The 26,002-nt window shown below is 43.6% G+C and overlaps 1 protein-coding gene across 4 annotated transcripts in view; it reads right to left on the bottom strand.

Moving 5' to 3' along the window:
• LOC306923811 (protein arginine N-methyltransferase 8-B) overlaps nt 1-19,003 on the bottom strand; it is a gene marked incomplete at both ends in the record, with an annotated part of 34,540 nt that extends 15,537 nt beyond the window's left edge. The window contains 4 exons of one of the 4 annotated variants that reach the window (XM_079502126.1): nt 3,827-3,890; nt 12,504-12,659; nt 13,711-13,950; nt 18,935-19,003. In XM_079502126.1, coding sequence (XP_079358252.1) covers nt 3,827-3,890; nt 12,504-12,659; nt 13,711-13,950; nt 18,935-19,003 — 529 coding nt within the window. The remainder of the gene's footprint in view (nt 1-3,826; nt 3,891-12,503; nt 12,660-13,710; nt 13,951-18,934) is intronic. The other 3 variants (XM_079502127.1, XM_079502128.1, XM_079502129.1) reach the window with 3 other exon arrangements.
• Nucleotides 19,004-26,002: the final 6,999 nt, after the last annotated feature.

Here is a 26,002-nt window from a genome sequence, read left to right as displayed (position 1 = left end):
GACCACCTGGAACCCCCTCAAGGCCCACTAGTGGTCCCCGTACCACTGGTTGAAAACCACTGCACCAGAACAATGGCCTCATAGGTCTGACCTGTGTGCAGGTCAGGGGCATCAGCCGCATCATCATCTGGGGTCTTCATGACAAGTGCCACCCCCTAGTGTTCATTTTAACCACAAGTTCAAGTTCTTTTCATGCATATTTTCCCAAACTCTGAGCATTCTTTGCGGATTAGTCTCATTCCAGATCAATGCTCAATCCATGCCCGTCCATCTACTGTACATGTGACAGGCATGGTGGGACACATGTATTAAACACTTAACTGTCAACCTGACATCCCTGTTCTTGGCATGTCATTATTGGCATTCCAATAATGACAACATTGTAGATATACAAGCTCTGTAGATCATAGACCCACTATTTTTCAATTTTGGAAATGGGGCTGAATGTGCGAATGTGTGTACAAACTGTACATGATTGTACACACAAAGACCAATACCGGTCGAAACGTATGTCCTGCCTGCTGTGATTGTGAATAAATACTTGGAGCATTACAAAAGTGAGTTGCGATCATTGCTTTTCTTCATGATATCTGTTAGTGTAACAGTTTGGCTCAACACCAAGATCGGAGGATGTGCCCTGCACTGTTTATTCTGACATGATTGTTTTAAACCTAAATTATTGTTTGAGCTAACTTATTTTGCCACACCCTATTCTTTTCACCAGATAAAAAGCACACATGGCACTAAAACTGTAAAACACTTGCATAATGGGCTTGTCTACTCACTCGAAGGATGTGCTAAGTTACTGTAAATCTGTTATTATTATGGCATTAAATATTATGAGCTCCACAATGAAATGAGTGAGTAATGCTGTAATGAGCATGTGACGGTTATGTGAATGGAACCACCGGACCGTCACTTGAATGTATGCCAACTGCAACTCTCCACATCCATCTGGGGTCATCTGCATGCACATGATGACCTCATAGGCGTGTGCTGTATGTGCATGCGTGCGTGACGATGTAGCTACATGTACAGCATGCATGTTGTGGTTCTTATATGAAATCAGACCATCTGGGATCTGTGCACAGTACATCTGCATTGTGTATTTCTCGGCTTCAAATGTTTTCAAAATGTTCTTGAGCGCAATGTTTAACTGTAAATGACATTGTGTGTTTGTTTACAGGTCTGTCATGTTGGATACGGCATAACATCTAGCTGCGCAGACAGGTGCTCTGAGGCTTTGATTAGATCAGGGGTTCTCCACCTGGGGGTCGCGACCCCTCAGGGGGTCCGGGGTCGCCAAATTATTTTGGGGGGATCCCCAGGTTATTAAAAAAATATATGCAACTGAATGGCTGGAAAATGGAAATGAAAAGTTTATCTGGTTTCAGTATTTATTTATGATGTATGGTAGCGGTCAACTTGTATTGGGGTTGTGGAGGGGGGCCGGGCGGGGATCACCAAAGTATTTCCGGGGGTCCTCAACCAAAAACCCTGGATTAGACAGTGGTCTGTTACTATACAGCTGATCGGTCATTGTCAAGAAATAACCAATCAGAATCAAGCATTCAACCAAGCCGTGTAATAATAATGAATACCTATAACTAAAAAATACATTGCATGGATGCACCTGGGACGTATCCTCAGTGACGTATCCTGAGGTCATGGATGCACCTGGGACGTATCCTCAGTGACGTATCCTGAGGTCATGGATGCACCTGGGACGTATCCTCAGTGATGTATCCTGAGGTCAACGGGGTTTCGGGTCTACCAACATCATACCCCTCACTCAGGCGACCCAGCCAGGGTTGATCAAATCCCGACTTACGTCCCAGTAGCTACTCTCGATCAGTCCATCAGGGAATGAGCAAGGCCACACAATCCATTGCTCCGGAACTACTCTGCCGGGATTGGTAGAACCAAATTATGGCGCGTATTAAGAAACATATTACGTTCTGTGAAGAATATTTCCAGTCCTTGACTCTGACTGGCTGAATCCTGTTGTATAAAACACTCAATAAGTACACAGCTGGACCGCATGTATCAGAATCACTGCGCCAACATCTTGTATCCCCCATACCATGCCATGGCTGTATTGCCATATGCAATATTGTTTTCCTTATGGCAAGGAGTGCTTCTTTTTGTCCTGGTTTTACAAATTATTAAAACTTATTCCTGTAGTGAAATTGTTTGTGTAAAAAAAAATGTTTTAATCCACTCACTCTTTACCCTCAACCACTGTAAACCACAGCCTCTGGTGGCTTAGAGCTTTTATAAACTAGCACAGTGTTGGAGGTGGTCTCCCTACTCTTCCATTTAGACCCCGGCCCCCTGGTTTCAGTGGTTCTTGGGGTACTAAAGCACACAATAGAGCGCCGAAGTCCTGACGTCATTCACTCATCCCCTCAATTCCCCTGGTTCACGAAAGTAATTTCTCTATGGAGAATAACATGGGGTGATCATTGTGGTCCAAAAATAAACAAGCTGTCTCTGCGTTATTGTCAGGGAGGTGTCTCTGTATCATTTGACAGTCAGTTACTTACTGTATATGATACAGTCTGTTTCTAGCGAAAATGTAACTAATTCAGTAGCAGTAACAATAGCATTTTCTCTCAGTCAGTTGATTCTTCATATGAGTAAAACGGCCGGGATGACATGTTTATTTTTCAAACGCAGTTCTTATATGAGGCGATCTATAATCCCCCTATGGGGATTACAATGCAAATAAAAAGTACATGGACCCGTGGATTTGCGCCCTCTACCGATATTGACATCAGACTTTGGTGCTCTATTACCTCAAAATTGTACCGTACTTGACTTGAGTAAATTTATTTGGTTAGTTGCTCCTGGTTAGCATGACATTGACTTATGACCCCTGTTAAGGCAGGCTGTGTTCTAGCTCTGGTCCATAGCTCTAATGCGTTTCATTTAGAGTTATGTTACTCTCAACTTCCGCCGCTCGCATGAATGCAGACCAGCCTCTCTTCTTTAGCGTAAATAAAAAGAACATTTTTGCTACTCACCAAAACAAAGGCAAGTTGTGTCATTAGAAAGCCTACTTTCCTTACTTTTTGGCCAGAAAGGGATTTTATTTCACCGGAGGAAAAATATTCTCTGAGGCAATTCTCTGGGCAATATCAGTAGATGGCGCAGCGGAGTAACTAAAAGTATTTTTTTTCCGGTGGAAACAAAATCCCCTTTGCAACGCATTAGAGCTATGGACCAGAGCTAGCTGTGTTCTATGGTACCTGACACACCACAGAAAACATCCTAGTGGCGCTCTATTCAATTACAGCTGGCTTACTTGATATGCATGGGCTTACAGATACATGAATTATGCTGACATTGTGCTAGCCTACAGTATTTTGTATTGTTATTATTTGGTAGATGCCATGGCAGTGGGGTGGCAGTCAGTCAATTTGTTTTCACATTTGCATGGATGTTATTGCAAAAATCAACGCTTGTGGACATAACACAAACAAAACAGCTTATACACCGGGAGGTTTGCAACCCAAAGAGTCACAAAGAGGTTTACACTTTGTGTGAAACACCACTTTCTGCTCTTCCTACTTCCCCTCTTCCCAACCTTCCTTCTTTATCCTCTATATAGCAATAGTTCTCAAAGTAAGGTCTGGGGACCCCCAGGGGTTCTTGAGGGGGTTCCAGGGGGTCCCCCCATCCCCAATGAATAGTTAAGCTTACACAATTATGACTTGAGTTTCAATGTTATCTTTATATTCGGGAACAAATTACATCAGAGTTGTGTGTGCGTGCGTGCGTGCGTGCGTGCGTGCGTGCGTGCGTGCGTGCGTGCGGTTCTTACCGCTGTCCAGATGGTTGGACTTAATGATCCTCTCTGAGTACTCTGAGATACTGGAACACTCGATCTGTACACAGAGCAAACACACCCACCAGCACCATGCAAATGTCAGCTTGACATAAACCACCATTTGTACTTCGAGCCATAGGACGGTGTCGCGTACACAATATGACTAGAACGCGACACTGCTACACGACAGAGAATAAATTAGGCATAGAGAAGATTGTTGTGAATTGAATAGATTGTGTAAATGAGAGGGAAAGCCATCAGAACACAGATTTCAACATTGCATATTATGCATTCACACCTGTCCTGGTTATCTGTCGAACACAATGCTTTGTAGTCTCTTCATATTCTTCAGAAACATTATTATAAATCAATATCGATATCGATTATTTTTGCAAACAGTTATTAATATCATGCAACACACACACTTATTACACTAGGAATGCCAGCCTTGATCATTTATCACTTCCTGCTCCAAGAAATAATCTCCTCAAACACACCGTTATGTATCGAACATTCTGACATTTATAGCAATAGTTCTCAAAGTAAGGTCTGGGGACCCCCAGGGCAGGGTTCTTGAGGGGGTTCCAGGGGGTCCCCCCATCCCCAATGAATAGCTAAGCTTACACCATTATGTGTGTGTTATCTTTATATTCTGGAACAAATTAGATCAGATTAAATCATGCTTAACGTTTAAGAATGTTCATAGATTTCTGTCCCGCAGGGATTATGAAATTGATGTCTGTGGCCTATTGCAGATCATATAGGGGGTCCTTGAATTTGAAAAAGTTGTTCTACAACACTGGTTCTCAACGTGAGGTCCGGTGGACTTGAGGCAGTCCTTGAAGTGGTTCTAGGGGGTCCCCAGCAAAACATGCGCTCTTTTTCTTTTTTCTTTTCTTTTTTTTCCAGCTATCCGAATGTGTCACGGTGCAACTGTTGACAAATCTTCTCTTATGGGTCCCTGGTAAGAAACAATATCTCAATATGGGGTTCCACAGCGAAATACATATTACTGGTAAAGTGTAGCCTACACTTGTACTCCTTAGATTGTGTGTGTGTGTGTGTGTGTGTGTGTGTGTGTGTGTGTGTGTGTGTGTGTGCGTGTGTGCGTGTGTGCGCGCGCGCGCGCGCGCGCGCGCGTGCGTGCGTGCGTGCGTGCGTGCATGGCGAGAGATAATGTTGGCCTGTATCCTCTATTTCTGTTCTATTTTGTGATGATTATAATTTGGTTGGTAGGCTTATACAGCTTATATTATCGTGTTTCAATAAATAAACCCTTGTTTCTTTGGCTTGCACGAGAATGTGTCTGTTTATGTTATTGAGTTGATGTTAGCAAGCTGTTTTAGAGGTTGTAACAATGAGGACAGCCTTATTAGTGCTGTCCATCTTGCTCTCACATTCTCTAATGGCACAGACAAGAATATCACACTCCCCAAGCTGAATTTCTCCTTTGATCATTTCATTTTACTTTTAGGAGTTTAGTAGCATCCCTGTATACCTTTTTGTCTCCATATTTATGTTTTTTGTTTGTCAGGTGAAACCTGACATAACAGTTCATGAAATGTAAGCAACCTATAGTCATCAATGGGAGTCTGACCCCATGCCGCCTAAGCCAATGGTATACTGAAACGCTGCCTAAGCCAATGGTATACTGAAACACTGCCTAAGCCAATGGTATACTGAAACGCTGCCTAAGCCAATGGTACAGTATACTGAAACGCTGCCTAAGCCAATGGTACAGTATACTGAAACGCTGCCTAAGCCAATGGTATACTGAAACGCTGCCTAAGCCAATGGTACAGTATACTGAAACGCTGCCTAAGCCAATGGTATACTGAAACGCTGCCTAAGCCAATGGTATACTGAAACACTGCCTAAGCCAATGGTATACTGAAACGCTGCCTAAGCCAATGGTATACTGAAACGCTGCCTAAGCCAATGGTATACTGAAACGCTGCCTAAGCCAATGGTATACTGAAACGCTGCCTAAGCCAATGGTATACTGAAACGCTGCCTAAGCCAATGGTATACTGAAACGCTGCCTAATGATAATGATAATGATAATGAATTTTATTTATATAGCACCTTTTTAAAACAATGTTCCAAAGTGCTGCACAGAGCAGGGTGAAGACAAAACAAAGAAAAAAATACATCAAGTCAAAAAACAAAAACAACAATAAACAAAAGCAAATACAGCAAAATTACAGGAAATACAGTAACAAACTTTAAATATGTACAGTCGCGTAACATTTGGTGTAGAGGTACGTTTTTAATTTAGACTTAAAAACAGGCACGGAGGGTGCTAGCCTTAGCTGTGTCGGCAGTGCATTCCACAACGTAGGTGCACGGGCAGAAAATGCCCGATCACCACGAGTAATTAAATTAGTCCTAGGGACATCAAGGAGGGCCTTATTTGACGATCTAAGGGTGCGATCTGGTTTGTGCGGGGAGAGCATATCAAGGATATATTCAGGGGCCATTCCGTTTAAGGCTTTGTACGTGATGAGAAGAATTTTAAAATCGCACCTGGAGCCCACAGGCAACCAGTGAAGGCCAGCTAATATGGGTGTGATATGGTCTCGTTTTCTCGTGTTTGTGAGTAGTCGGGCGGCAGAGTTCTGTATGAGTTGTAGACGGGAAATTGCTTTTTTGTTAAGGCCGGAGTAAATGGAGTTGCAGTAGTCAAGGCGTGATGAAATGAGGGCGTGAATTACTATTTCAAGGTCAGGGGGTGAGAGGAATGATTTAATTTTTGCAATGTTTCTCAACTGAAAATAGCATGATTGCACAACTGTGGTTATTTGTTTATTGAATGATAGGTCGGAGTCAAAGATCACACCCAGGTTGCGGGCTGCAGGTGTGATATTTGTGGACAGGGAACCAAATTGAGGGTGGAGGGAGAGGGTTGAACTAGAAGGGCCAAATAGGATAATTTCAGATTTGGACTGGTTGAGCTGGAGGAAATTTTGTGACATCCAGTCCTTGATGTCGGATAGACAGGCTATGAGGCATGATATATGATCTGAACCGGGTTTGAGTGGGATGTATAGCTGAGTATCATCGGCATAGCAGTGAAAGTTGATGTTGTGTGAGCGAATAATGTTACCAATGGGGAGCATGTAGATAGAAAATAGCAGTGGACCTAGAATTGATCCCTGAGGGACCCCACATGTGAAAGGGGCCTGAGTGGAGGAGGCCTCTCCTATGCTGACGGACAGGGTCCGGCCTGAAAGGTACGAGCTGAGCCAGTCCAGTGCCACCCCTTTAATACCCACCCAGTGCTCAAGTCTGTGAATTAAAATGGAGTGATCTACCGTGTCAAAAGCGGAGCTAAGATCCAGGAGAAATAGCACTGAGCAGTCCCCGGAGTCAGCAGCAAGGAGTACATCGTTTGTGACTTTTAAAAGAGTTGTCTCAGTGCTATGGAGTGTGCGGAAACCTGATTGAATTTTTTTAAAAATGCTGTTAAAATTTAAAAATGAAATCAGTTGATTAGAAACAACTTTCTCTAAAACTTTGGATAAAAATGAAAGTTTGGAAATAGGTCTAAAATGATTAAGAACGAGGGGGTCAAGAGATGGTTTCTTCAAGAGGGGCTGTACAAGGGCCTTTTTAAGGCTGGAAGGGAAAACACCAGAGGACAGGGAACAGTTTAAAATAGATAAAATGGATGGGCCAACAGTCTCTATAACCTCCTTCAGGAATGTGGTCGGGATGGTGTCTAGTTGGCAGGAGGATGATTTCATTTGAGATATTATCTCCAGGAGTGTAGTCAGTGGGATTTGCTGAAATGTAGTGAGGTGAGATGGTGGTGCTGGGTGAGTTTCAGGGGCTCTAGGTACAGAGTGGAGTTGCTGCCTAATTCCTTCAACTTTGTTGATGAAGTGGTGGAGGAACTCCTCACATCTTTCTGGTGAGGCCTCCAGAGGCTGACAGGGCAGTGGGCTAATTACTGAATCAATTGTTTTAAATAGTATTATGGAGTTATGAGAGTGTGAGGCAACGAGGTGAGAGAAATAGCTGTTTCTGGCATTCCTGACTGCAGACTGATAACCTGCCATCAGTTCCCTGAGATGGTCATGTGAGGGGGTGAGTTTGTCTTTCTTCCATTTCCTTTCGGCTTTCCTGCATTGCCTTTTAATTTCCCTGGTCTGATCGTTTAACCAGGGTATGGTTTTAGGTTTGGCCAGTTTAATTTTGAAAGGTGCAATGGAGTTGAGTATATGGGAACACGTGCTGTTAAAATCATCAACTAAGTCATCCACTGATAATGGCGGGTGCAAAGTGGAGTTGATTGGAGTGGCAGAGAATGCTTGTTGGAATTTTTGACTAGAATTGGCATTAAATGATCTAGAACGGAATGAAGTACGTGGCATGGGATCATGAGTAGGGAGCATAGTGTGGAAGAGTACGGCTTTATGGTCAGAGGGGGGGAATTCTATAATATTGAGGTTCTCCAGGGAGACACCATAGGAGAGCACTAAGTCGAGGCTGTGACCCAATTTATGTGTGGGACCATTTACATGCTGAGTTAAATTAAAAGATTCATAGAGTCCAATAAAATCTGTTGCAAATGTAGATGAAGGGCAGTCAACATGTATATTGTAGTCGCCTGCCAGAATAACGCTGTTGTGCTGGGCCATGATAATAGATAGAAGCTCAGAGAACTCTTCAAGAAAGCCGGCTACGCGTTTTGGGGGTCTGTAAATTAAGACACATAAAATAGGGGTCTTACCATTAATAATAATAGAAAAAATCTCAAAGCCAATGGGAGTCTGCACCACTTGTGTAGCCAATCACGTAGTAGCGACTAGTGGCTGCCTAGGACCTAGTTGGCTGCCTCCTAAGCCCTGCCCCGCACCGCAGAAGTCTGGCAACGTCGCACCGCAGCCACTCTAAGACGGCAGCTCGAAGCGAATGAAAACAAGCCCAAAAGAACAAAGCGACTAATAAACACATGAGCCCTTTAGTTTAAACCTATACACATCGGCTGTTTTCAAAATAAATCCTTGGAAAAATGTGAAACATTTTAAATATTTTTGAAATAGTTTAACAACACAAATCTGTTATGGCATCCCAGGCACAAATTGTTTTCAGATGGGGATACGCCTATACAATCAAAATGTTAATTTGGTGGGTCCTTGGCATGTCAATGTTTGAGAACCACTGGTTTAAACAACATTTAGGAAACAAGCCCAAATAAGCAACTATACACTTTAGAATCAAGCACCCCCCAAAAAAACTCAACCCGCAAGTTCTACAAGCAACTCTGGACAGGGGTTGATGGCAAGGCACCACTGATTAGCCTCATGGCGGTGTTGAGCACAACATCAATAGAGGCTGTGGAGTATGCCAGGGCAAGGGTGGACACCCACATGATTGACACCTTTAACCTGCAGCTTTAGTTGGAAATAGCCTGATAGATCTACATTGGCCACGCGGCATCCTGGAATGCCTGCTGAGACCCTAGGGCGTCATGACATAAATGTTTAAGCAGATGGTCAACAACTGAAACCAACTATAGAAAGAGCATGCAGCTTGCACTTAATTAAAACTGTCCCATAAATGCTCACAGCTCACACAACATTAAGCATAGGCACCGTCCACAGTCCCTCTGCTGCGATGCTAAAGTCCCACTCTGCCTTGCACACACATCTCCCAATATGGCAGTTAAACAGTGCCTTGTATCGAAATTGTCGAGTAAGTTTCAAGGTCAGGGATTATCCTTAAGTTTTGACACTGGCCAATGGCCCTTTTGGATTCTATCACCAGAGAAGTCTTCCTTCTTTACGGGCCTTTCAGTGGAGTATTATCATGATCGCTTGTTATAGAACTATGTCTGACACTGACAGAATGACGTTCTGCTGGAGAGACTTGGACCAAGGCCCGGAGCTCTTACCTCTCAGGACAGGTATCTCATTTGGAAGTTTCAGCAACCAGAGTCTGTGACTCAAACTGTGTGACTCGAGAGAGAAACCCCCTCTGGCAATTCAATGTTAATCATTTCCTAAAGTGAAGAATGGCGACGTGCCGAAAAAAGCTCCACCTGGTTATCGCGATCCACTGGTCCATATCCAGCACACACACACACACACACACACACACACACACACACACACACACACACACCGTGGCGGATATTCCCCAGTGTGGATAATCGCTTCTTGCTCCACAACATGGCATCTGAGGGAGCTGAAATATACCTGTCCACACAGTTTGAGAGGACACAGTCCTTTACCTCCAATCTTTAATACATCCTACGTTTTCTGGAAAACCTTTTCATGTCAAGGACCCCCAAAATGATATGTATTTGGATGTGGACCCGCATCTCAAAATATCTTAGTTTCAGAAACCCCCAGAATAGAAGATTTGAGTTACCTCTCTCTACAAATGGTCGCCTTAAAAATATATGTATATTCAAAGATTTGCACAAACTTTGCAAAGATTTTTCAAAACTGGCAGATCTACAAGCTCATAGCACGACCAGCATGAAGTGACGCGCAGTGATGAGCTTGTATACAGTATCTGCTATTTTGAACAGCCAAAGAAATCTAAAATGACACAGATGATTTCCAAGCTTTAATGGGTTATGGCAGCATCTGATATGTTCACAATTTTTGCCCCTTTCTTATATTATTTGACATTTGGCCAATCTTTGACCAGTTTTTATAGTTTGTTGATTACTTTTGATGCAGAAATTGTCTTTTTCTTGTCTTTCATTCTTTCTTTATTTTTGAGGGGCACTAACTCCAATGCATGGCTTTCCGAAATGTTGTCATGTGACAGCCAAGTCCATAGACTTTTAGTGTTTAGCCTTATTAAAAATTAAAAGCCAAGTCCATGGACTTTAATGTTTGTTTAGGGCAGTTATGATGTAATTCTTTTGCCAGGTATGTCTATGGATTTTAATGTCTGTTTAGTGAAGTAAACTACAACATAAGACGTTATCTGGCTGATATAAATACAGTGGGCGTAATCTCCTCTTTTCTTGTGATAACATTATAACCCACTCTGATGGTGAAGTCTTTGGCCTTACTGAGGTTAATGTTGGACCCAAAAAGAGTGTATTCAGTAAGACTGTTTGTTATCAGCGAGCGAGCCATGTGCAGATTTTACCTAGATGTAATGATAGTTTGTTATCAGCGAGCCATGTGCATTTGATAGTTTGTCATCAGTGAGCCATGTGCAGATTTTACCAAGGTGTAATGAGAGTTTGTTATCAAGCCATTGCAGATTTGACCAAGCTCGGAGCTAAGGGCTTTTTCAACTTTAATTTGTTCTTTGTCCGAGACTAGGAAAGCCGAGTCGTCTGTTCTTTAGGGTAATTCCCATTTGCAGTACTTTTGCTCCCACTACTTCTCAGAGGCAAATATTGTAGAAGGAGAAGACGCTGAAACAGCTCAGACAGTTTAAGCCTTTAATTCAGGTGGTATATAGTATCTTCTAAATGCACCACGTCTCTGTCTGTCTGTACGTACGTACGTACGTACGTACCTATGTGGGTATGGCTGTAATGCACGTAACTCGAGAACCGTTTGCCCCACCAACTACACACGTGTTCTACACCCCCACCGGGAGTGCAGTGCCCGGTCGGACCCACAGTTGTCCAGAACTGCCACAAAAGGCCTCTGCCCGGGGTCCATATATGGAGCTGGCCTGTTCTGACATCACAACACTCCATATTTGGGCATGCCTGACATCACAACACTCCATATTTGGGCATGCCTGACACAGAGCTCCATATATAGGAATAAAGGGACACAGAGAGTTGAATCGGTCTAGTAAATAGTAAATGACTGTTTAAAGTTTTAACATTTTTGCAATCAATAGCAAATCGTTATTAGTTAATTAGTTATTAGTGCAGCACGCCTGGCAGCCGGCGAAAAATACAGGCCCGAAAATCAAACCCTGTACACACAAGCCACCCTTAGATCTGACCTGTTCTGACATTCCATATGTCGATCTGACCTCATCAAACCACAGTAAAGACATGCTCCATATATGGACAGTACAGAATTCATTCCATATTATGTTGATCTGACCCCCCCATGCCAAAGCGTCAGGGCTCGCCCAGCAGTCTGCCGTCACCCAGGCGGATGCGTGCACGTATCCGCCTGGTTTCTTCCTCGCTTCTCGCCCTCAGGGTGTCTTACTGGTACTAGCACCTGAATAAAAGGCTTAAACTGCTCCGTCGTCTCGTTCTTCTGCAAGTATGGTCCCTGTTCCTGTGATGCACTGAACTAGCCGTTTCAGGCTTGAGGCCTTTGTACTTTGTACTCGACTACAATTATTTGAAAACATTAAGAAAAAAGTTACTTTGCAGATGTATAGTTATATTACAAAACATAGGCTACATAAACCACCTAAACCTTATTGTAGATTTTTTACATTTTGAAAATGTTGACATTTACTTTGGTACTGTAAGTACAGTATGATGTGATGCAAATACTTTTCCTCAAGTGAAACTTTAATACAGGACGTTTACTTGTGAAGGTGTGTTCAGACCTGGATGGTTAGAGCGGGCGCGATTACATACAAAGTCAATGCAAAGACGAGAAGTTGTGCGAGCGCCGCAAACGGGCGCGGCGCGACCTGGCACAGCACAAACTAATATTTAAATTCAAGTCTGAACTCACCTTAACAGATGACTTGTATGCTGTGTCTGTCTTACCCCGTAAACGTGCTTTGCGCCCGCCTTGGCGGCGAACATGGCCAGGATCCCGGTGCCGCTGCCCACGTCCAGCACTATCTTGTCCTTGAAGGCGTGCTTGTTGTGATACATGGAGTTCCTGTACGTCAGCGTCCTCACCTCGTCCTTCAGCATCTCCTGGCGGGCACAGTGACAGATGGCTGCACGCTTTCGCTTTTGCTCCTGCTCCTGCTTCGTTTTGTTTTGTTTTGTTGTGTAGTGACATAATATCATCCATCTCAGTCTCTGTGTGGAGCTACATCATGGCGTGAGTGAATGAGGCTCTTTTTTTTTTACCACTAGTCAAAACCCTACCGTCGTTATTCTGGGAATAACGTTTGCGAAAATAGCAGATCTACAAGCCAGCATTGCGCTGTGTTGCGACGACATTGTGAGCCTTCAGATTGGCACTTTCCGGGAACAATGGTATTGTTGAAAACAGGACGGTGCCTGGTATAGAGCCCTAGGAGACCCCAGTCAATTTACAGTATAGTACCGGTATATAGCGTTTTAGTGGTTAATCCCTACTTAGCTGACTGGGGTCCCCTAGGGATCTGTGCTAGATTCTCCTTTATTTCTCTCTACACCAAATCTCTTTGCGGAACATATAGCCAATCTACAGTACAAACGCACAACAGGTTGCAACAAGCTATTTTCACCGAATGTTGATAGGGATGCTGGTTAAAATAGCCTCATTGACTCACTTCACTCAGAATAGATGATTTATGTCACTACACCTCACAGATACAACAGCAGCTTGACAATCTTTTTGCCAAATGTTTGCCCCCCAGAATAGGGACGCTATGGTTCTCACGTACAACGTAAGCTTCTCCACTTTTCCGTGTCTCTCACACCCAGAGTGGCAGCTTATGTGCCTAAGTGAAGCATTTTCAGAGAACTGAAATAATGGAAGTTGAATGGCACTTAAGTCTTCTTGCTTTTCCACAAAATGTTGTTTGTGTCATGAATACATCAACATAAAACACAACGAGATGATGTTTTTTTGCTGTGGATAAAGGCATCGATCTGTATGAATGAGGCAACATCTACGTACCGTGCTTCTCAACCTTTTCTGGAACAGGGGCCCCTTGAAACTCTCAAAAGGTTGAGAAACACTGACCTCTCTTGTAAATTGTTTACTTTGGACACAGGAAATTATAGCCGTGAGGAAACAACTGGACAGACCTACCTCGTGGATGCCAAAGTGGGCGTAAGAGTCAAAGTAGTAGTCTCTGGATGTCATCTCCTCCTCGGAGACGAACTTGGCCATCTTTCCTCGCCCAGGGCAGCTGGGCAGGCTGGCAACATGGGGGGTGTGAGGCGGGTATGGTGGGCGATGGGCACAGTGGACGGAGGGCACAGGCTTAGGCAGCGGAGTGGGTTGTGCCAACTGGGAGGGGATGTTGCGTATTGGCTGTGGCTGCTGTTGCTGGACAGGGGTGAATGAGGTAGGTAGGAAGGGAGGGAAGGAGCAAAGGAAAGGGGCAGTAAGGATCAGGGATGAGCAGTGTTACAGAGGCAGGGGCTGAAATCCCGTAAGAGGGCACTTTTGGACAAAAATAGCGAAAATAGCAGATCTACAAGCTCAACGCGTCGCAGCGCGACGCATTGAGCTTGTAGATCTGCTATTTTCGTGGCGCAACCCAGCACTCTTTAGCTAGTGGAGATGCGGTGTACGACATGGATTTCTAAACAAATTTGTTCAACGCAAAATACTGTGTTCAAGTTCAGGAGACTTCGGAAAAAAAGCAATTCTCCTGAATAGTGCTTCCGGCATGGCATGGAAAGGAGTTGCATTTGCATTTCTTTCACCATGTAGTAAATGCTGCATTCGTGGTCTGGAAAGGGCAGTTGCTTTACAGACGGGTAAAAAGGCAGGCGCTGAAGCCCCCTTTGATGTCTATGTGTGCACGTCCCTGGTAAGGATGGAAGGAGGGAACAAAGAGGGGTATTTCATTAAGCAGTGGTTAACTTTCAGATGTCCTTTCCCAAAATGTGGACAAAAGTAAGTGTGGTATTAAAGTGATAGTGATGCATTAATATTACATAACATATACTGTAACAGCGTTCTCAATATGTTATCGGGAAGAATGAAAATAGTGGTAAAGCTTTGACATCTCTATTGATAACAAAGAAATACATACATCACACCATTATCAAAAGGATAAAGGCATAAAAGCCATGGCTGCTTATTTCCATCGTGGTCCATTGTGGCTTGTATTATTGACAGCATGCAGCCACTTAATTCCTATTTCCTGTTTTTACTTCTATTGAGAAGTAGAACAAAATATGTTCCAACTTGGAGCCATTGTTACCGCTGTGCAATCTGGTTTTATTTGGCACAAAGCCGTCTTTTATAAGACCTGCTGATCAAGCTGTGTTGGCTTGGAGAAGACCATTATTGTGCACAAGTATTGAGTATTGGGTGGGATGATAATGGGGCTTCGCTCCAAACAAAATGTGTACGGTATACAGGAATAGTTTTTATCATGCAGAACCATTCGTGCAAACATTCTAAATAAATATCTGTGTCATCTCTAATTGGATGCATTCAATGATTTGCTCCATTGTGTCAACTGTCAAGATGTTACAGTATATCCTTTGTGTTTCAGAACGCGCAGAGAAAAACATCTACTCGCTTTTTTTGAAAATGGCAGCAGACAAACACTATGAATGAATGAGCAAAATCAAGGTTTAGATCATAAAATAACATTTAGTCGCTGTTGGGTGGAAACTTGGAACTTAAAATAGTCAAAATAGCAGAGCTTGGGCCGTTGTAAGCTTGTAGATCTGCAATTGTCACTACTTTAGTAGTACGGCATTCATTTACAAAAAAACATTGAAATATGGAGACGGAAAAGTTTCTGCAACATTTGTGTATGGAGTGAAGTTCAGACTTTTGACTTTTGTCCTGAGTCAGTTTAAGTGTTACCCCCATGAGTTAAATTATACCATTCTGCTCTTTGCTGTGTATAAATTATAACCCTAGTAAAAATGTTAACAAACTGCAAAAATGCTTGTTTCCATCCCAGGCCCGACACTACACAAACTGTAGATGAATTTGCTTTGGTGTAAAACTCATACATTATTCACACTCTAATGCTGTACTGTATTTGATCTAGTTCTTAGTGTCTTGACAGTGAGTCATGTTGTGATGGTATTTCCAATCAATTGCGCCCCGAAAATAGCAGATCTACAAGCTCAAGTTGAGAGCTTGTAGATCTGCTATTTTCACTATTTTGGGCCAAAAGTGCCCTCTTTTTAGCCCCTGCCTCTCTTAGCCTGGCTAATAAACCAGACTAATATCACACAACACTGTCGCGGTATATTAGTCTGGGCTGGCTCCACTTGGATTTCATTTCCCGGGGGGCGGGTTCAAACATTTTCTCTTTGACGCAATTGGTCAGAGCTACTGTCAGTCAAAAGTCTCAAGCATTGAACGTCACTGTACCAAAGCCCGCCCATATTGCATACCGTGTCCCGATTGGTCCGACCTGTTCTCGGTTGTAGGAAAGAGGCGTGCTACTGAGCCTCGCCAGACCGTAATCCGCTAGTAGGCAATGTTTTTTTGCCAACGGCTGATTCGGTCTGGTTTATTAACCAGGCTATGCCTCTCTAACACTCTCTGCACGTGCCTGGTTTAGAGGAGTGCAGTTCTGTGCCAGGTGAAACCGGCTGCATCCAACATAGATAATAGGTTTGGAGTTATATTTCTCTCACATCTACACTCGGGTTCCAGTGGTGGTATCGGAGAAGGACATTTTCTTGTGGGGTTCTATGAATGCGGTTGAGTGGTGCCAAAGAGTCACCTTACACCTGTCTCAACGACTGCTGCAAGGGATGAGCAGAACATAAAGGGTGATGTGCACTGAAAATACCAGATCAATAAGCTCACAATGTGTGGCAGCGCGACACAATGTGAGCTTGTAGATTGTTTTGTGTTTTTCGGATGGGGGCGGCATGACGTTCATCCAAGTGTGAATCACCCTATCATGCGGTATCTTACACCTATATAGTATAACTAGAATGCCCATCTAGACGAGTGTGCACCTGGACAAGTAAAGATTTTGATATCCTGTGTAAGAAGTGTAGTAAGAGAAAACGGAGTTCATACACTGGATCCAGTTCCAACCATATAGACCTGTGTATATATTTTTTTTTTTCCATGACCACCAAAGGTGACGTTTTGAGGCTGGTATACGTAGCTCTTCCCCAGCTATATTTGTTTCAGGCAGTTTACCCTTGAAGCTGGATACAATCATTTGTACTCTCTTTCCTCTTAATATTTGCTTCTGCCCAGGTCCCCAGTCCCTACTCGGAACTATTGTATCTCCTTTTTATACTTTCATGCAGATGCACATTGCAATGCCATTGCTCACTCAGTTATGTGTTTTTTGTGAAAAAGGAATTGAATGCACACACGTTAATGTCAAAGCAAATTCCTATGTGTGTACTGTATACACAATGGCAAATAAAGGTACATCTGAATCTGAACTGAAAACGTAATTGTATGACTTACTGTAAGCACTTATCAAGTTATACAGTATGGGGATTATCACTGTAGTTATCTAATGTGCTACTGCACTCTAGCCCCCTATATTCAAAAAGGCAAAAGATGCTGCCATCATGGCACTCAGGTGCCTCATATACTGCCAATATTCCTACATTACAGAGACCAGCTGAGGGGAGTGGTCCATTAGGCCTCTAATAATGTATCAGATGTCGCTTATACAATATTATATTATATACATAACAGCATATAGAATATCTTGCTTCCTCCGTGAATAAAGTGATGGTAAGTGAACATTGATGAGTCAGAGTGAAGCTTCCAAAAGCCTTTAATGTATTAAGTATCCCGGCAGACTTCTAGACTTACAAACTGTTCCTACAAACTGTAGAATTGCGGCTGTTGTGTATTTCAGCACTTGAAAAGTGGGGTCCGGGGCCAGGGGACCCCCAGGGGTCCTTCACAGGATTCCACTGGCCCGTATACATATTAATTTGGGGGTCCTTGTCATTAAAAAGTGGCCATCTTGCCAGCAAGGTATAACATTCCCTATTGACAGCTCATACATCCAAACAGAAAAGTCCTATATCTGATTATACTATATTAAACCTAAACTCATCAACATTGCAGCTGTATGAAAAGCTTGAATTATCCTCTTGTTTGTCATAACATGTATAAGTAGCCTTGCCGAGCCATGAGGCCCATAGGGCAGGAGCCTATCTCCTGTTTCTGTAGCGTGAGGCAGCTTGATGTACAAGTACACCCCCTGGACATGACGCTAGTATGTCGCAGGGACTTACCCCCAATCCAACCCTTGATGCTGAGTGTCAAGCAGGGAGGCACTGGGTCCCATTTTTAGAGTCTTTGGTATGACCCGGCCGGGGATCGAACCCCAACCTCCCAGTCTCAGGGCGGACTTATAACATGTATACTCCACCGTAGACATGTTATGAGCTTCTGTTTGGATGTATGGGCTGTCAATAGGAAATTGCAACTAGTTTGTTTGTTATACCACCTGGCTGGTAAGATGGCCACAGTGTGCATATGGTCATCTACTCTATAATGGTGTTGGTGGGTCACACTGAGAACCTGGGACCCCCACCCCTACACGGTCACACACTGAGAACCTGGGACCCCCACCCCTACACGGTCACACTGAGAACCTGGGACCCCCACCCCTACACGGTCACACTGATAACCTGGGACCCCCACCCCTACATACACGGTCACACTGAGAACCTGGGACCCCCACCCCTACACGGTCACACTGAGAACCTGGGACCCCCACCCCTACACGGTCACACTGAGAACCTGGGACCCCCACCCCTACACGGTCACACTGAGAACCTGGGACCCCCACCCCTACATGGGGGACCCATAGTAACACTGTCTGGACCTCAAGAGTAATGGAGCGGGCGAGACGCACACGCAGGTCTGCACGGTGCTGCAGTATAGGACCATGGACAGCGCCTGGAGTTTCACCGCATGCAGCCAGCTGGCCGCTGTGCAGCTATGTCCTGTCCAGCTCATTGTGCCAGGCTGCCAGACATAGCCTAATTATGCTATATGCCAATTAATGTGAGGAATTATTACACAGGACATGCTAGCCTGCAACGTGAGTCAGACTAATGTCGATAACCGAAAACAATTAAATTATGCTAATTTAACCCGTAGTAGTAGGCTATTGTAAAACAAACAATATAGCGAACTTCACTTCATAGCCCACATGTGTGATTTTCTAGGAGGGAAGTGAACATAGTTTTCGGTATAGGTAGCAGCACCGCATGCGACTTCTCAAGGTGAGACGCTCTGGGTTTATAGCTCCCAATTACCCCTAGCTGGAACGACCGCATGTGGAAAATCGACATTTTAGTGAACAAAATCAGACGTTTATTTCTTTACTTACCTCAGTACTGTCCGACTCCGCCATCTTTCTCCGGAGCAGCAGGCAGCGGGACGAGTGCTTAATTCCCATAAGAGCAAAACAAATAAAAAGGGGGGGGAAAAGATCTGCTGGTCCGCTCAAGAAGAGGGGTAAAGAAGGGTTGAGGAGAATGGACGTAGCAGGCGCCTAAATGTGTCCTAGGCTACTTTATTTAAAGCTTTAACATTCCAGAGACGCAGCAGCAGTGTTCTTTTGTAAGTGTGAGGATATCAAAACGACTGACTACATAAAGTCCCCAAATGTTAGCGACATCTGTTATTGTAGGAGAGTAGTGTTTTGGCATTCTTGGAGAAAAAGTTGTCCTCTGTACGCGATCTTCTTCCACTGCTGTGCTTTCCTGGAGAGGAGCAAAATCCATCAGAAAGGCATGGATGTCACCACCGGTTCCACATAGGCTACACTGCAGCATGTAGCGAGAGCCCCATAGAACTCCTGACTGGAGAGACAGGCTCTCATTATCACGCTTCTTTTTTTTCTCTTTTCTTTTTTTCCCCTTCAGGAACAGCCAGGTTGGTACAATGGCACGTTACCAGGTGGGTTGATTGATCATCTCCCGGTGGTCGCAGCACTGTGTCTAAAAATAGAACCCTGCACGTTTTACCTCCCTGTATGTTCACATCAGACATGAGTGGTTTTCACAATGAAAGTTACACAAGTAGCCTGCCATGCATCTCCCACATGTGGCATTAGACTACAACCAATATAGGCCTAATTCCTGCTTGATTTAATTGATTTAATTGTTTATCGGAGAGTTGAACGTCTCCCTCAGGTTTAAAAGCGAGATGAGAGCTGAGCTATTAATTAAGGTGATGGACTCATTGGACTGTCTCCCTGTTGCACAGCCACAGCATTCAGAATTTGCTTTACCAGCTGTACATGGGTTCGATTTAGCTCTGGTCCATAGCCTCACTGCTTCTAATCAGAAGCAGTAGGCCTAAGGCTATGGACCAGAGCTAAATCGAAATTTCGATTATGATGATTCATAAACACATGGAGTTCTCTCTCTCTCTCTCTCTCTCTCTCTCTGTCACACATTGATTGATTGATTGATTGAAAATTGTATTAACAGTTTGCAGAATTACAGTACATTTCAAGCACAAACTCAATACAAAGGCTGTTAACTGTGAGTGGACGACCCAATTAAGCATTACACTTGTTTACAACAGGGTCCACCATGTTCAATTCATCAAAACATTTAGAGACGTACAAATAGACACTTCTATATAGACAAAGAACAGTACAGGAATTCATCATAATGGAGGTAAAAAGGGAAAAGAAACATATACAGTGAGGGGAAAAAGGGGGGGGGGGGGCGGTGGGGGGGGATTCAGATTTTACGGGGGCCAGTTTCGAATTGCAGCCATCCGTAGGTGCCCTTTGAGAGCGGTTTTGGAGGAGTCAAGGGATTCGCATGTCTTAATGAATGTTGGTAGGGCGTTCCACATTTTGGTGGCATAGGAGCGAAAAGAATTTAGTCCCTTGTTTGTGCCGAATCTGGGTTGAACATGGTTCGTTGCACTCCCTCTGGTGTTGTGGGTGTGGACTTCGTTAACATTAAGGAAGTATCTACACAGGTACATGGGTATCTTGGTGGAGTATCGAATCTTGTGGACCAGACCCATTGCAAGATGCTGTACTCTGTCGCCGACCCTAAGCCATGCCAGTCTGTCAAAGTGGGTGAGGTGGGTTCGGGGGGTGAGGCCAAGTAGGAGCCTGACCAGTTTGTTTTGGGAGGTCTGGAGCCTAGTTTTAAGGGCATTTGAGGTGCTGTGGTACCAGGAGGTGCATGCATAGTCAAAGAAGCCTTGTACAAGCTCCTGTTAAGGTCTTCAAGGTTTTTGTCGACCAGTGAGGAGATCCTGTAAAGGAAACTTGTTCTTTGGTTGACTTTTTTGATTACGTTGGTGGCCATTTTATCACCGGAAAGATATGCGCGCGCGCGCACACACACACACACACACACACACACACACACACACACACACACACACACACACACACACACACACACACACACACACACACACACACACACACACACACACACAGTTTATCCAGCCACTAATTCTATATGTAGGCCTACCCTATATTTAATTGTACAAGTGCATGATGCTGACATGCTTTCCCGGTGTCTCTGCATGATGTTTGGCTGAAGCTTATGTGTGTGTCTATTTTCAGCAGTTGTACATTATTCATGCAGAGAGCAGGCAAGTGGTCCTCGCTGGTCACTCTGCAGCCTACTGTGCTGTGCCACACAAACACACGTACGCACATCCACTTGTACCATAGTTTGTCATTTGTGCCAAGCGTGAGGCAGCTTGATGTACACCCCCTCGACATGATGTATATAAGTGCACTATACACTATGTTGCAGGGACTTATAATCCAACCCTTGATGCTGATATTTTTCACGGTGGGTGGAGCAATGCCTCAAATCCAGACTGCCATTGGAGAACACTCAGTCAGTGTCCGTGCAAGCAAATGTTACTTGTCAATGATAAGGTTTATAAGTCAATAAAAGTCTAATGTATATCTACAAAAAAATATTTTGAATACATGGCCTTTATTAGATATAATGCAGATTATTTTGCTTAGCTAACATATTTTGTCTGTAATAAAATATTTTGTTAGTGGCCCAATTTACATGAACGTGGTTAAACTAAAATGGGCCACCCAGTTCATCTAAAATGGGCCACCCATTTTTGTGTAATGACTCTGAGCCCCTCAATTATTGTAATTTATGCCTGTGTGATTGCAAATAGGTTGCATCTGTGTGATTGGGGCTGTTTTTGCATGCACATACATTTCCTCCAAAACACAGAGTTCAATTGACTTAAAGTTGAACAAACTAATATGTTAATGTTCATTGTTTTATCATTACATGTAATTCTGCACTGTATCTTGCATGCTATTAATTGTATTATTAATAAAATGTAGGCCTAGTGACATTATTTTATCAGAAATGACTCTATTTTGCTTTTGCATTGTAGATGATAGAGTGGCTCATTTTGCCTTTAAATCAGATGTGATGCATTGCATCTACCACCATAACAACCATAGACCAATCAAAGCAACTGTTTTATGTCAAGTACAACTGTGTAAAGAATCATGTGCATCTATTGGCTGTTCAACTTTAAAGAGCAAGGAGCTAATAGGCTAAACAAGCAATGTGGCCCATCTTAGCTGATCAGGTGGCTCATTTTACATGAAAACGCAAAATCAAAAAAATATGTGACAGCTTACGTTTCAAAAGCTGTAGGGCCTAAACTATTCTTTTTTTATTATATAAATTTAACTCAAACGTATAGATAACAGCCAATGTTAATCACATAAACCCAATTTAGTGTCATGCATCGCTTTTTCTTAGTTTCCCAGGCTAATTACCAAAAAGCGGCCCAAATTAGCTGACATCACCCTACTGTAAGGGATCTGTCTGTCTGTCTGTCTGTCTGTCTGTCTGTCTGTCTGTCTGTCTGTCTGTCTGTCTGTGGCCAGACTAATATACTCTGACTCGGCTCCCGACTCTATTACTCAGACATAATAGGTCGGATCAGCCGTGCGATGAAGGTGTCCTCTAGATCAGAGGTTCTCAAACGTATTTGACTCAGGGCACCCATGCTGTAAATAATGTTTTCATTCACAGCACGCCTTGAATTACATTGTTACTTAAATGTATGTACACTACGTAAATATGTACATATATCCCACTAAAATAGGTATACATGTGGGAATCCAGGTGAATGAATTTAGCAAAGGAAACACTAGGAAGGAAGTGAGGAGATATAGGTGGTTATCCCAAATAGTGCAGTAACAAAAGTAGGTGAGAGAGAGAGGTCATAATAACAAGGTTAAAGTTGATGGGCAAAGGGTCTGTGTGAACAGTGAACACTGCCAGGAGGAGGAGTCTGTGGAGCATGCCATTATTTATGAACTGTAGTCGATAGTCCATACCATGGACGTGCACACATAGACATCAAAGGGGGCTTCAGCCCCTGCCCTTTTACCCGTCTATAAAACAAGTGCCCTCTCCAGACCACGAATGCAGCATTTACTATGGTGGAATAAATGCAAAATGCTACTTCTTTCCATGCCATGCCATGCCGGAATGATAATTTGTGCAGCAGAGCATAATGTGGGGAGAGGCACGGTGTTTAGATTTATAAAATAAACTGGTTTATGGGATAGACTCTAAGTAAATATTAACAGATTAACAGAAGGGGGCGGTAATGCAACTATTTGGATGACAACCGCCATAAAACCCCACAAAGAAGAAGAAGGTGAATCAGGAAGTTGTACAAGGGTGAAGGAGAACTCAATTTTACCTGACCTCCATATACTGCCATGTGGCTAGAGATCTCTAGCCAACAGGCTTCTTTCGTTTAAAGTGCAAAATTTGGTATATAGTCTTTTTTTTTTTGGCTTTTGCCTTTATTTTTGTATATAAAGGCATATATTTTTTATTGGCCTAAAATATTGTCTATATGCATACATTCGTGAATCCACAACGGCAATGAGACGCGACGCTGCCGGGGGTAGGGCCGGCATCTGCCGGGGGATTATGTCACTCCACTGCCGCTCTATCTTGGTCCGTTCGGCACTGCCGGTAAACTGCCGGTAACTGCCGGTTAACAGCCGCGGCGCTGCTGGGAGAAGTGGCGGCATCTGTTCCTTCTTATGACACTAGACTGCTGCTCGCTTCTGTTGGTGTCGTGAGAGGCGGGACATGGGAAGTGAGGAAGAGAGAATTTCAGAGAAGCCAAAACTTAAAAAATAAGTATACTTAACGGCATCGGCGGTTAATGCAGTTTCTCCCACGTTTCCGTTGTCTCCTATAGCCGCTTTATGTATCTTTGAAACATCTCACCAACACTCTCTGTGAACGGAGGGTATGTACATCTGCATCCCATGGAGAGTGGAATAACCACTCAGGGACCCTGGGCTACCGTCGGCCAAAAATCAGAAACGGTAACCGAGAGTCCCGAAAGGGGTTCCCTTGTGTATTTAAAAAAAAAATGTTTTGTCATTGTTGTGCCGCAGGAGTTCTGTGTCACTGCAAGCAAAGTAGGTTTATGTTGAATGTTCTTTTTACAAATGTTTTAATTCCACAATGTGCAAACGGATTGTGATATTGGGGCTGGCAACGATAATGTGCTCTGTCTGTTTCCTTTAAAGGGACCGGTCCAGCCACTGTTTATTGCTGTTTATAAATGAGTTGAGGTGTAGTTGGTTGATTTTCAGGTTGTATTGATGCCAGTGATTTGTTTTAATGAGTTTGCTCTCCTCTCTTTGTGTTACAGTGTGACTCTGTTCAAGGCCAGGTCTGCCCTGATACACATGGCCTCCTTTCTGTCCTAGGACTGAACTATGGGACCTTTTATTGGTTTTAGTGGTGAGTATGTTAATCCCGGACACTGCACGGCTGTTTATTGAATATCTATGATTTTATATTGCATGTTGTTTGGTGCCAGGCCTGTGTTTCCCTGTCTTTCTCCATTTGTCGTTTGGTAGAGAGCATCTTGTATCTTGTCATTTCATCAAAGTAATCTTTGAAAGAAAAGAAAGTAAGGTCTGCACACTGGACTGAGCTCCAAAAGCTTAAGGTTTTATTTTCTCACCACAGGGGACATGACGTTTCGAGCCTCACGGCTCTTCATCAGACCGTCTGATGAAGAGCCGTGAGGCTTTTGGAGCTCAGTCCAGTGTGCGGACCTTACTTTCTTTTCTTTCATTTACCTCTTTCATTTACCTCAGCCCAGCACCTGGCGTTTAGTTCAGTCAGACAACTCACGAATAGATTTATCCAATATTTATTATAGAATGAGAATACATTCAAAATATAAGTGTGCATATGATATTTGACTTGGCGTTCGGCTCTGCTGCATTTTCTCCCTGCTTGGCACGATTAAGCACCATCATGAACATTAAGAGCAGGGAGGGAGATAGATATACAATAAAAAACCCCATGGGGAACATAAATAACAGAGCCCACCGGTGGTGCTGGGGTGGTGGTGGAACATCACATAACAACCAGGAACCATATGCAGAGGAAGGCAGGAAGAGCATGCAGTCTAGTGCATAGACATATATACGTAGACGCCCTTTCCGGCTCTGAGGCGCGTGTCACCATTGAAGGCAAATTGTTCCCGAGATTCCTTGCAAAGCATTTGCCTTCAATGAGCAGCTTCCGCGTGCGTAACATAAGTCCCGGAAAAGACGCGCTGTGATTGGCCAGTAGTCACTTGAGTGACAGCGAGAGACATGGAGGAGTCGCATGAGTGACGTCACTTGGGCAGCGACGCAGCGTGCCTTCAGCAAATGCCTTCAGCACTTCTAAATAAGAAAGCTGCAGAGAACTGTTGCTTTGTGTTCACTCTTTAATGTTTTCTGTTAGTAATCTAATCCCCCCTGGCTCTGATGTTTGTGTTTGTTTGTTTGTCTTGTTTTGTATTGTAATGTATTGTCATGACAGATTTGTTAGAGCAGAGCCTTCAGCACTGCACTTCCGCCTTCATTGGGATACACGTCGCTCCAATGAACTGCAGCGGTCAGTGAGGCATCTATTTTTTATAATATCTATGGTCTAATGAGTAGCCCGCCCAATTGGTCAGCTGACTGCCCATCAGCGAATGACGTGTGGGACTTGCACACACTTACACACCCACATAGTAATGCAGCATGTTAACCCCTTGAGTATAGTATGCGCCTTTGAGCACGGCATGAACCCCCTCGAGTATATCTGACTGAACTAACTCCGCAAGCTACGTATCATTTAGTAGATGTGCGTGCTCTATTGTTTCTATCAAAGTAATCTTTGCCTTACTGTCCTCATGCCTGTACAGTAGTTAAGTCGCATTTCAACATTTTAAGGGTTTATAGTCAGGCATATTGGTTGTACTGTTGTTACATACAGATACTCAAAAAGTACTTAATTATTCGAGTAAATGTAGTTTGTTGCGTCCACCTCTGCTCACCAGGAAGGAGAGTCGTGGTCTCGCTGCCTTCATGCCCAAGTGGTCCTTAATCACTCAC

The sequence above is a fragment of the Electrona antarctica genome (assembly GCF_951216825.1).
Source record: "Electrona antarctica genome assembly, chromosome: 5".
NCBI lineage: Eukaryota > Metazoa > Chordata > Actinopteri > Myctophiformes > Myctophidae > Electrona > Electrona antarctica.
Note: the sequence above shows the minus strand (reverse complement) of the source record. Positions and strands in the feature narration are given on the sequence as shown.